The sequence below is a fragment of the Nyctibius grandis genome, chromosome Z (assembly GCF_013368605.1).
Source record: "Nyctibius grandis isolate bNycGra1 chromosome Z, bNycGra1.pri, whole genome shotgun sequence".
Classification (NCBI taxonomy): Eukaryota; Metazoa; Chordata; class Aves; order Nyctibiiformes; family Nyctibiidae; genus Nyctibius; species Nyctibius grandis.
Genome location: NC_090695.1, coordinates 43,791,855 through 43,804,655, shown reverse-complemented (window position 1 = coordinate 43,804,655; position 12,801 = coordinate 43,791,855). Strand labels below are relative to the sequence as shown.

Sequence of the window (12,801 nt, the reverse complement as noted above, 5' to 3'; positions counted from 1 at the left end):
TGTCTCCAGAGAAGGAGACTCCACAACCTCTCTGGGCAGCCTGTTCCAGTGTTCGGTCACCCTCACCGTAAAGAAGTTTTTCCTCATATTTATGTGGAACCTCCTGTGTTCCAGCTTGCACCCATTGCCCCTTGTCCTGTCAAGGGATGTCACTGAGAAGAGCCTGGCTCCATCCTCATGACACTTGCCCTTTATATATTTATAAACATTAATGAGGTCACCCCTCAGTCTCCTCTAAGCTAAAGAGGCCCAGCTCCCTCAACCTCTCCTCATAAGGGAGATGTTCCACTCCCTTAATCATCTTCGTGGCTCTGCACTGGACTCTCTCTAGCAGTTCCCTGTCCTTCTTGAACTGAGGGGCCCAGAACTGGACACAATATTCCAGATGCGGCCTCACCAGGGCAGAGTAGAGGGGGAGGAGAACCTCTCGTGACCTGCTAACCACACCCCTTCTAATACACCCCACGATGCCATTGGCCTTCTTGGCCAAGGGCACACTGCTGGCTCATGGTCATCCTGCTGTCCACTAGGATCCCCAGGTCCCTTTTGCCTACGCTGGTCTCCAACAGGTCTGTCCCCAACTTGTACTCATGCCTGGGGTTGTTCTTGCCCAGATGCAGGACTCTACACTTGCCCTTGTTACATTTCATTAAATTTCTCCACGCCCAACTCTCCAGCCTGTCCAGGTCTCTCTGAATGGCTGTGCAGCCTTCCGGTGTGTCAGCCACTCCTCCCAGTTTTGTGTCATCAGCGAACTTGCTGACAGTGCACTCTATTCCCTCGTCCAAGTCATTAATGAATATATTGAATAGTACTGGACCCAGTACCGACCCTTGAGGGACTCCGCTAGACACAGACCTCCAACTGAACTCTGTCCCATTGACCACCACTCTCTGGCTTCTTTCCTTCAGCCAGGTCACAATCCACCTCACTACCCGATCATCCAGACCACGCTTCCTCAGTTTAGCTGCGAGGATGCTGTGGGAGACCGTGTCAAACGCTTTACTGAAATCGAGATAGACCACATCCACAGCTTTACCATCATCTATCCACCAGGTTACGTCCTCATAAAAGGCTATCAAGTTGGTTGAGCATGACTTCCCCTTGGTGAAGCCATGCTGAGTGCCCCTAATGATCCCCCTATCCTTGATGTGCCTAGAGACAGCATCAAGAACAAGTTGTTCCATCACCTTTCCGGGGTGGAGGTGAGGCTGACCGGTCTATAGTTACCCGGGTCCTCCTTCTTGCCCTTTTTGAAGACTGGAGTGACATTCGCTTTCCTCCAGTCCTCAGGCACCTCCCCCGTTGCCCACGACGTAGCAAAGATGATGGCCTAGCAATGACTTCCGCCAGCTCCCTCAGCACCCGCGGGTGCATCCCATTAGGGCCCATGGATTTATGGACGTCCAGATTGCTTAATTGGTCCCTGACCCAGCCCTCATCTACCAAGACAGATTCCTCCTCTATCCTGACTTCTTCTGGGGCAGCAGGGGTCCGGGGCTCCTCAGGACAGCCTCCAGCAGTATAGACAGAGGCAAAGAAGGCATTCAGTAACTCTGCCTTCTTTTTATCCTCTGTCTCCAGGGCCCCCACCTCATTCATCAGTGGGCCTACATTGCCTCTAGTGTTGGCTTTACCTGCAATGTATTTGAAGAAGCCCTTTCTGTTGTCCTTGACCTCTCTTGCAAGGTTTAATTGCAAGGAGGCCTTAGCTTTCCTAGTTGCCTCCCTACATCCTCTGACAACAGACTTATATTCCTCCCAAGAGGCCAGCCCTTCCTTCCATGATCTGTACACTCTCTTCTTCCACTTGAGTTTGCCCAGCAGTTCCCTGTTCAACCATGCAGGTCTCCTGGTACCCTTCCTTGACTTCCTACCTGTTGGGATGCTCTGATCTTGAGCTCGGAAGAAGCAGTCCTTGAATGCTAACCAACTATCTTGGGCCCCCTTACCTTCTAGTACCCTGTCCCATGGGATTTCCCCTAGCAATTGCTTGAAAAGGCCAAAGTTGGCCCTCCTGAAGTCCAGGGTTGTGATTCTGCTAGCTATTCTGTTCCTGCCACATGAGATCCTGAACTCTACCATCTCATGGTCACTACAACCAAGGCTGCCCTCAACCTTCACCTCTTCAACCAGCCGCTCCTTGTTAGTGAGGATAAGATCCAGCAGCGCTCCTCTCCTAGTTGGCTCATCCACCATTTGCATCAGAAAGTTATCATCAATGCACTGGAGGAACCTCCTGGACTGAGAATGGCTGGCTGAGTAGGCCTCCCAGCAAATATCAGGTAAACTAATCCATGCATCTTGTAGTACTCGCAAAATACTATAAAGTTTCTAATGATTTAATTTGTTCATTGCAACAATCTATTTTCACTTTCCAGTAGAATTCTATACATCTGACATGTGCCGCCATCAGCCTCTCCAGAGAAATACTACATGCAGAAGGATGTTTTTGAGAGCTGGTGGTTCTGCTTTTAAGCCTTACAGTACACACATACTGACAGGAACATTAGAAAAGGAAAAAAAAAAACGATAAAAGAAAGCATTCCCAGCAGTAGTCTATAACTACTCTAGTAACTATAACTAGTCTACATAGTCTTTGTAGGTAATAAGGTGTCAATTTTTATATACCATTGGGATCGATTCTACTCTAAATTTATTCCCTGATAAAGCTGACCCTGCACCATTTTAATACTCATTAGAGACAGTTTCATTATATGAGAGACACGTCAAAAGGAAAAAAAAAAAAAAAAAAAAAGGCATTTGCTTCTCCAAGAAGCCATCACTAATTGTAACTATATTCACGGCAGGTAACTCTAATGGTACACAGAGCAAAGGTTCAGGTTTGTAGCCAAGTTACCATGCATGACATGCAATTTTTGCACATCAGTTGAGCCATGGCAAAAATGTTCACAGGCGAACTCTAAGACTACGTGACAGATGAAGCAGTTTAACCGGGTTTAGTTTCTTTCACTTTCACTGTCAGCTAAGCAAACATTACCCCTCATTCACCAAGCATATGGCACATGCGACTTTTCCGCTGAGGCACAGTAGCTTAAGCTGCAATAATTTGGCAGCCCTAATGCTTCTAAAAACAAGGTAATGCAAAGTGAGCAAAGATTATTTTTTCCTATACTTACGATTTTACAATTAATAAGTTCAAAGGTTTTAGTTATAATCATTGGAAGAGACAGAAATTAGTAAAACTTCAATCATCTCAATTTTAGTATAAAATTACTGAAACATATTCACTGAAATATCACAGTTTACTTACAAAAACCTTGATTGAGGGTTTGACCACACTGAATTGAGTATCAAAGCACACAAAAGGCTACTACTGAAGCACTGTGTTTTCTATATTTATGCAACCTTCCTTTTTCCTACACCTGAGAGAGAGTGCAAGAAAGAGATTGACTAAACATTCCTGCAAGTAAACATGAACTATTTCCAAAGTTACCGCACCTCAGCTGGCAACCAATTGTAACACTCATGATCAAAAGGCAATAACTCACCATGTCAGTATTCTCTTTCATTGCCAAAATTTAGTCTCTATCACACTCGGTGGTTTCACTTGTAATGAAACATCACTTCAAGTGTGACTGCACTGAATCCTGACTGTTCTGCTGCAGGGCAGGAACGGGGGAAAAAAAAAGAAAAGCCCTCATAAACAGAAGCAGGAAAATCAGGAACAAAGGCCTGTTACAGGACATAACACAGCTACTGAATTTTACTGCTTTGGAGCCCTGCTAGTGGATTTTAATTGCAAGAATTTCAAAATATATCAAGATTTGGTTGTTTGGTCTTGTGAGGATTTTGAGTGTTTTTTTCCCCCCTGTTGGGGGCAACTGGATGTCTCTTTGTTTTGACAACAGAAATGCATCTGGATAAAGCCCCATTTGATGGGTTAAAAATTGACCTTCAAAACTGTATATACAAGTAGTTAGAGTTGTATAAATATCGAGGGTTAAACATGCAGGCTAACAGCCAAAACAATAATAAAAGCCAGAACATTTATAAATAGCTATAGCATAGTCTAGGATTTATTTAGGCTATATTATAAAGCAAATCCTTAGCTTTACTGATCTCTGGACATGTAAATAATTCAACAAAATCAAACATTTGTCAAAATTCTGGTAAAAATAGGTTTATAGTTTTAATTTTAGATACTCCAAATAACTTCATGAATTTGAGTGCATGAACCAACATCTACTACTAAGGACTTAGCTCGCAAAAAGACATCTAGAAAATAAGATAACACTCAGCAAGCCATTTCACTAAAGAGGCCTGACTGAACTTTTGTTATGGATGTCAACAGAAGTTAAAGAGGGGGAAGAAAATTAATCCACATAAAAATCATACAGATTTAACCTATATATTAATCACACCTCTCCTGTTGTGTACATAAGAACGGGGCCAGGGGGAAGGTAGAGGGCAGCAAGGAAGGCAGATGAGAGAAAGCAAGATGCAAGATGATGGACATCAGAAACTGAAAATACCTCAGCTGGTATCTGACCACAGAATCAATCAGGTTGGAAGAGACCTCTGGGATCATAGAGTCCAACCATTGCCCTTACACCACCATGCCAACTAGACCATGGCACTAAGTGCCATGTCCAGTCTTTTCTTAAACACATCCAGAGATGGTGACTCCACCACCTCCCTGGGCAGCCCGTTCCAATGTCTAATGACCCCTTCTGAGAAGGAATGCTTCCTAATGTCTAACCTGAACCTCCCCTGGCGAAGCTTGAGGCTATGCCCTCTTGTCCTATCGCTAGTTGCCTGGGAGAAGAGGCCAACTCCCACTTCACTACAACCTCCCTTCAGGTAGTTGTAGACTGCAATAAGGTCACCTCGGAGCCTCCTCTTCTCCAGGCTAAACAATCCCAGCTCCCTCAGCCGTTCCTCGTAGGTCAGACCCTCCAGACCCTTCACCAGCTTGGTCACCCTCCTCTGGACCGCTCCAACACCTCAACATCTTTCTTGAAGTGTGGGGCCCACAACTGGACACAGTATTCAAGGTGCGGCCTCACCAGTGCCGAGTACAGAGGGACGATCACTTCCCTAGACCGGCTGGCTACACTATTCCTAATAGAGGCAAGGATGCCATTGGCCTTCTTGGCCACCTGGGCACACTGCTGTCTCATGTTGAGACGGCTGTCGATCAGCACCCTCAGGTCTCTTTCCACCGGGCCGCTCTCTAACCACTCTTCCCCCAGCCTGCAGAGCTGCATGGGGTTGTTGTGGCCGAAGTGTAAGACCCGGCACTTGTTCTTGTTGAACCTCATGCCATTGGTCTCGGCCCATCTATCTAACCTGTCCAGATCCCTCTGTAGGGCCTTCCTACCCTCCAGCAGATCGACACTCCCACCCAGCTTGGTGTCATCTGCAAATTTACCAGTACCCAACACTCCTGCTCACATATTTTAACAGAATTTCTGCATTTTAGCAACAGCATTGTCAGCTTGTGAACCCCTTTGATCACTTTACACAAACCACTGCTTTGACGGCCATTTTCCACTTGTGTTTGTGCTGCTAATTATTCCTGTTTAAACATACATTCTAAAGACGAGCTGTAAGTCTTTGAGGATCAGAGTGTCTGCCAAATACCTCCTCTATTGACATCCACTGTAAAACAGGTCATGAAAGGCAGCAGAAACTACTAGATATCCTTAATTCCTCAGTCAATTCTAATTACTAATACGTAAGGGTGGGATTGCACTTGCTATACCTTTGCACCTGCTGTACTTAGACAAGGAAAAGTATGTAAAAGAAGTAGTATTTTATTAGAACAATAGCTGTAGCCAGAAAAAAAGTAGGTAAAAAGTGTTGGCGTGCTCAGAAACTTGTGTGAATTATCTGCCTCTATCGTCCTACTAATGTTGCTGCCCCAGTAAGAGACACCAGCTATTCAAATAACAAGTTGTGTTAAGAAAGATATCCTTGAGATGTTATCTAATAAGTACGTGTGCCAAGTCAACAGAGAACTAAATACATTAAAGGGTCATTCAGAGGGCCTAATCAAGACACTGAATTAAAAGTTATTTAGATCCAGCCAAAAGAAAGTAGTGGCAACACGGACCTTGGTGAAAAAACTGTTTGGTCTCTCATAGTGTCTGGAAACCTCAACCCCACTTCACCACTTCTCAAAGATAACTGTCAACATCTCGCATTGCTTCAGGCATTTCTTCAGGTATTGAAGTACAACCTTATCAGGTCTAGACCATTCAAAAAATATCTAACTTACCTAAGTACTTACCTAACCTGTTTCTAAGCCAAGTACTTAACGCATTTGTCAAGGTAGCTCATTGAAACTATCTTTTTAAGTGAAGACCAAAACAAGAAGAGGTTTAAAACACTGTCCTTCCCAGCATTATCCATTCAATAACTTTCCTTGATGGCTGCCTAACACAGTAACTTTTTTTTCTGCTTCATGCTAATGGAGTTCTCAAGGAATATTATTTCCTTACCTGTTATATTCTTTTCTGAGCCTTGGCCCTTCCAGTGTTGGCCTTACATGTTCAAATAACCTCTTTCAGTTGTATAGGTTGTCCTACAGGCTCCTTTCTGCATTGCCTTTTATATTTCAGGTCACTCTGTTCTTGCAACTCTCTCAGACACGAGTTTGTTTCAGACATTTCATCTTTCTTTAGTATTGAGACAGCCTGCATTTTTACCCTTCAATCTCAGGGGTCATTTTTTAATGGAAAAAAAAAAAAGAAAAAATACTTAAAAGCATTTCTATAGTTCTTACTCTGTTCATGTATGTTTTTTGGAGCAGTGTCATCACACAACTTTACTACACAGATTGAATCTGAGTAGTTTTAATATAGTATACTGAATTCTCTCATTATGCAAAACTGAAATGAATGTTAAGCATGTTCATTAAAAAGTCATTATTAAAGCTCTCAAATCTACAGAAAACAAAACTATATAAAGTTATTTTTTATACATATATCCAGAGTCTACCAACAGGTTACCAGCCTTAATCTAAACAGGCTAGCTATAAAATGTCCCAAGGACAAAATTTGTTCATTACAGCATCTAAAAAAAACCTCCCTTAGGTATTTTATCATTCAGAGACAAAAAAAAAAAATAGGCCTTTAAAAATTTATGATACTGATATATAGCGCCTGTGCAGTGCTATAGCATCCAAAAAGCACTGGCCATTTGTTACAAGGAGAAAATCTTTCCTTTTAATCACTACTAAAATATTTGAAATTAAATTGTCCTAAATCCATTCAGACTACATGATTTATGGAAAATTCAGCAAGTATGTCATGACACATAATCAAGACAGACACTGTGAGAAAACACATAGCTGTAATGAAACACTTTCAGAGCATGCAGACAAGCCTGAAAAAGTGTCCTGGTTTGGACATCAACAGAATCAATTTTCCTTTCAGTGATTTTTCCTTTTAGTTAAGTTTCTTCTAAGTAACTGCACTTTCTGAAACTAACTGCATATTTTGCAGGCAGTGTCTGCTTCTAGAGTTGATAACACTCTTAAGTTTATAGTTACTACTAAGGTAACAGTAGGAACGGTATGCAGAAAGGCTCTTGCTTAAACTTATTCCCACAGAAACCAAGGTCACTGTAAATTCCTCACTATCTACAAGTGAAGAGCTGTGGAAGTTGCATATACAAGTGAAAGCATCATGCAGTAGACCAGGAAAAAATAAAGTTCTACAGGTGATGCTTCAACAATTCAACAATAGCAGTACACAGTAGCAGTTCTGGGCATTTCAGAATAAGATGTAACTTCATACATCAATTTTCACACTAAGCAAGTAAACAGACTATGTACAGAAAAAAATCATTTTATTCTAGTACAAAGGCACTGTACCAAGGAAAAAAGGAATTCAACTTAAAGAAAAAAAAATATACTAAAGCTTCTAAAATATTAAAACTTCTTGAAGAGAACACCATAGAAAAATCCCAAAATCAAGTTCCATATACATAAAAAATATGACAGCTAAATATCAGAACTCCAAAGTAAAACTTAATGATATCTATTTAGTTTTTTAAAAAAAGTGAGACAACTAATGTGCATCAAATCTGGCAACAGTTGCCTCACAAAGGCACAAGCTGCCAAGAGATTTCCAGCAATCTGCAAGCTGGAAAAATAAGCTTTTACCTTTTTGTAATATATAAACATTTACAGAATGTTCCATATTTTACACTAAATATTTTGCTTGCCTTCCCTGAATAGAAACTATGATAACTGAAGAACCTGTTAAGTACACAAATCAAACAATTAGTTTGACACACCTTTGCCGAAAGATGCAATAACTCAACCCTTTCAAATAAGACACACATAATCTGTAATAAATAAGGTATATTGGGCCTTACTGCTACAGATCAAGGACTACTGCTTTCTCTCCAGAAGTTACATATGCCGTTGCAGTGTTAAGACTCCATATAGAGACTGAACTTCGCAGAGATCCTACAAATGCCTTGACTAGGTAAATGATAATTACCACAGATATTAAACCAAATAAGGACGCCATTTCAGAAAACAGAACCGTGAAACAAAAATGTCCAGGATGCAAAACACTCCAGGAAAAGCTTCCAAAATCTAACTCATATATGTGAGTACCTAAGAATGGAATTATAGGTAGGGAATACCTCGAGGATGCTTCACGCGCAGATGTATGAACACACATGTAAAAAAACCCTGCACCTCGGTGTTTGCTTTTGCTGATGTTGCAGATACCTGGAACACACGTTCAAAACCAAGCCAGGAGGGGTCTGTTAATCGTATGTGTCTTATTCGTCTTATGCTACCTTACTTTGCCCAGACATAATGGAGAGACCTTTGTTGCTGTTACCTTGTACATACATTACTAAAGGGACCTCAACACAGCACACTCAAACAGAATACCTTCCTCCCTTCAGAACTGGCATGCTCATTTATTTCTACATACTATTGCTTACCTCGCCTAGCACAGCTGGTCACAGGCTCTGCAAGCACCTGCAGTCTCCGTTCCTAATTCTTTATCGTTAGAAAAATGAAACATGACAACTATTCTAGACCTACAGATGGCAGCACCAGAGAAAACGGCATGTCACTGCTGTTTGCAGAGGGGCGACTGACTTCCACTAGCCGACCACTGACACTGAAACGCTATCAAAACCCCAGGTGTTTATTTGCGCTGTCTTCTTTCCGGGCAGGGAAAAAGCCACCCAGCCAGCTCCGTCTGGCGCTCACTCACAGCCGGGTCCGCTCCTGGCCCCCGCCGGCTCCAGACGCCCGCCCAGCCCTTCCCAAACATGCCGCCAGTGCCACCAGCGCGCCGCGGATCCCCACACCCGCACGCTCCCCAGTCAGAGGAGACAGCAAGGGCAGCTCCCTACGGAAAAACAAAACCCAAGCGGACATTCACCCGCCTCAAGCATTTTCGCCAGGTTTCTCTTTCCCTCGTTTTGCAGCTCCTCCCGGCCCCGCGGCCGCCCCCCGCCCCGCCACCCCCCGCTGCCGCAACCGGCTGCTCCACCCCCCCCGCGGCACCTCCTCCACAGCCCGCCCCCACGACTATTTTTAAGCTACCGGGCTGCCAGACAGGTGGAGCGGCGGCAGAGCTGCCGGGCAGGCAGCCCAGCGCTGCGGCGGGCGCGGCTCCGCCCGGCCCGACGCGGCCGGACGCCCGGGGGACACCGCCCCGGCGTCCTCCCTTGCGCGGGCGGCAGGGCGGCCCCGAGCCCGGCCGGGCGGGAAGAGTCGCAGGGGTGCTGAGGGCGGCGGCGGGCAGGCAGGCGGCTCCCCATCGCGGCCGGGCCGGGCCGGGCGGCGCGTCCCCCCGCGGCGCGGCAGCCCCGTACCTCCCCAGATGCCCAGCTTCAGCTGGGAGCTGTCCAGGTTCACCACGTAGTCGCCGAGGAAACGGTTCAGGACGTCCACGACCAGCGACTCAAACACCATCTTGGTCCCGGCCCCGGCCCCGGCAGCACTGCCGCCGCCCCGGCTCCCTCTCCAGTCCCTGCCCGGCCGCGGCCCGGCCCGGCCCCGCCCCGCGGCCCGAGGGGGCGGGCCCCGTGCAGCCCTGCCGCCTCCGCCCCGCCCGCTTCCCGCCAGCCAGCGAAACGAAGAAGCCCCTCGTCGCGCTGCGCGCACGCGCCCTGTGACACTTTGCCGCGCAGGCGCAGTAGCTCGGCGCTGGCTGCGGGCGTGGGGAGGAAGGGGCGCGGTTCGGCTGCGGCTACGGGAGCCGGCGGGGGCCGCGCCACGTCGCGGTGAGGGGTCGGCTGGGGCGGGTGCTTCAGCCCTTTTCCGGCGTCGCTCCGTACGATTTCCGAGGGAAACAGGAGAGTTTCACACTGGATAGCTTCTTCTGTTTGTTTTTAAGCTATCAGTTAGCTTGTCCGAGGAGTTTAAGTGTGGTAGCCATTACGATTTTTTCGATTTTTTTTTTCCCCAGGCTTGGCAAGTGTGGAAATTGTTACATCTCCCCGCTATTTGAAAGTTGCTGAACTATTACTAGCATAATGGCTAAACCAACTTGAGTTTAAGATACCTCCCCAAAGAGCTTGACTCTCATGCCGTTTTCTGGCCTGGGGATCTGCTGAATCAAACTGAAAAATCTGGGTCATGTTTGCCCTGAGTGACTGTCTGCCAAGGCCTCCCGCCCTCGCAAGGTGCTTGTCCTGCCAGACAGCCACGATGCTTTTCTTTTGTGATGGCAGGAAGAATATAATTATCATCCAGCTTGTTCCTGGAACTGCAACAATCAGGTTTGAAATTAAGTTAAAAGGTTTTGCTGATAAGCAAACCCCTGAGTTTTTAGAGCAGGCAGTATTAGGTTTGCATGGCAAGTTTGGGGGGACGGAGGGCAACCCCTGTGAGAAGAGACCAGGGGCTGCCCTGTGCTGGACTCAGCCGGTTCCAGTCGGCTCCCTCTGACCCACAGCAGCGCGCAGCTGGGCCCCTCAACAGTGTTTACGGCATCTCTGTGCTACTGCATTTAGGAAACTCAGTGACATCCATTGACAGGACAAGGGGCAACGGGTGTAAGCTGGAACACAGGAGGTTCCACATAAATATGAGGAAAAAGTTCTTTACAGTGAGGGTAACTGAACACTGGAACAGGCTGCCCAGAGAGGTTGTGGAGTCTCCTTCTCTGGAGACATTCAAAACGCACCTGGACGTGTTCCTGTGTGATATGATCTAGGTAATCTTGCGCCGGCAGGGGGATTGGACTAGATGATCTTTCGAGGTCCCTTCCAATCCCTAACATTCTGTGATTCTGTGAAAGGGTAAAAAACACTGCACAGCCGCTGTGAGCTGAGTGAGAAAAACATGGGAGAAACAGCCCTGCAGGCATCAAGGCCAGTGAAGAAGGAAGGGAGGAGGTTCTCCAGGCACCAGAGCAGAGATTCCCCTGCAGCCTGTGGTGAAGACCATGGTGAGATAAGCTGTTCCCCTGCAGCCCATGGAGGTCCACAGTGGAGCAGATACCCACCTGCAGCCCGTGGAGGACCCCACGGCGGAGTGGGTGAACATGCCCTGAGGGAAGCAGCAGCCCATGCAGAGCCCACACACGAGCAGGTTTTCTGGCATGACCTGTGGCCCATTGAGGCCCCATGCTAGAGCAGGCTGTATTCCTGTCAGCGTCAGTGAAACTTTGTATCTAATATAATAAATGAAACCATTTTAATTAGATGTCTCACTGGAGGCGATAGGTATGCGAAGAGTGTCAGCGATGATACACTGTTTCATTCCTTTTTGTAGTAATAATGCTACCTACCACTTCTCCTGACCTTTCCTTTCACTGTGGCATGTATTAGCCTACTTACCCACAGCCTGCCGCATTAGCAATGCCTCACGTCCTCCCAAGATGCAGAATTTAATAATTTACAGAGAAGTATCTTGATTTAAGGAAGCACGCTTTTATCAGGGACATCATTCTTGTTGTTCTTTGTTTATTAATGCAAGGAAGGGGAGAGAGCGAGACAGAAGAAGGATAACAGAAAACAAAGAAACATACCATCTTATTGACACTTAGGTTCCTCTGAAGTTTATTGTGTATTGTTTGAAGACATTATAATCTCTGCATTTCCGCTTCTCAGGTTTAGCACATTTGTCTCTTGAGAGACAGCAGTAACATAAAAGAAATTTTTTCTACATTAGAAAGAGATAATTTAGACCAATAAAAACCAAAATGGGATCATCAACTTGCACACATCAAACGTAACTGTGTCCATGCACTAATACACATACAAGAGAACATTTATGCAGCAGGGTTTCTCACACAGAGCCAAACGTATTTCTTACAAGCTATCTCTAGCGAAAAGTGTGACCGTAGGGCTTTTCTTATTTTGTGACTAAATCACACATCTCCCTATTTAGTTGTGGAAAAGCTAGTTGATAAATCCATTTATATCTGCTCATGTCCACTTACTCTTCCCAAGTCAGACTTTGCTAGCATACGTCCTCAGGATTTTCTTCCACTAGTCAGTTTTCCAAAGTAACATTCTTTTTTGAGTCTTCAGGTCCTTAGCGTATAGGTAAAGCTTCTCTGTTTTAATCAAATCTCTGCAGAAGGCATTCTTAAGTCAGGGGAACAGAAACGTCCTAGGTTAAGTAGCATTAGTATTGATCAGAAAGATACAATTTTCATTTTGTTACTGAAAAAAAATTTTTTTGGTACGATGGATCTTTCCAGTGCACAAAATACGGGTGAATCTTCCACAGGAGTCAGCTAGGCTTGAAGCTCTCCACCTGAGAAAAACTGCTTACTGTTGATGAACTGCTAGGCCTAGTTTAAGTGACCATGGATAAGCGTGTGATTTCTACTAGCAACGTTA

The 12,801-nt window shown here is 45.5% G+C and overlaps 1 protein-coding gene across 1 annotated transcript in view; it reads right to left on the bottom strand.

The window, feature by feature from the left end:
• Positions 1-9,983, bottom strand: part of VPS13A (vacuolar protein sorting 13 homolog A) — a 133,158-nt gene extending 123,175 nt beyond the window's left edge. Inside the window, exon 1 of the mRNA XM_068423411.1 lies at positions 9,820-9,983. Coding sequence (XP_068279512.1) covers positions 9,820-9,919 — 100 coding nt within the window. The 5' untranslated portion in view covers positions 9,920-9,983. The remainder of the gene's footprint in view (positions 1-9,819) is intronic.
• Between the last annotated feature and the right edge of the window lie 2,818 nt (positions 9,984-12,801).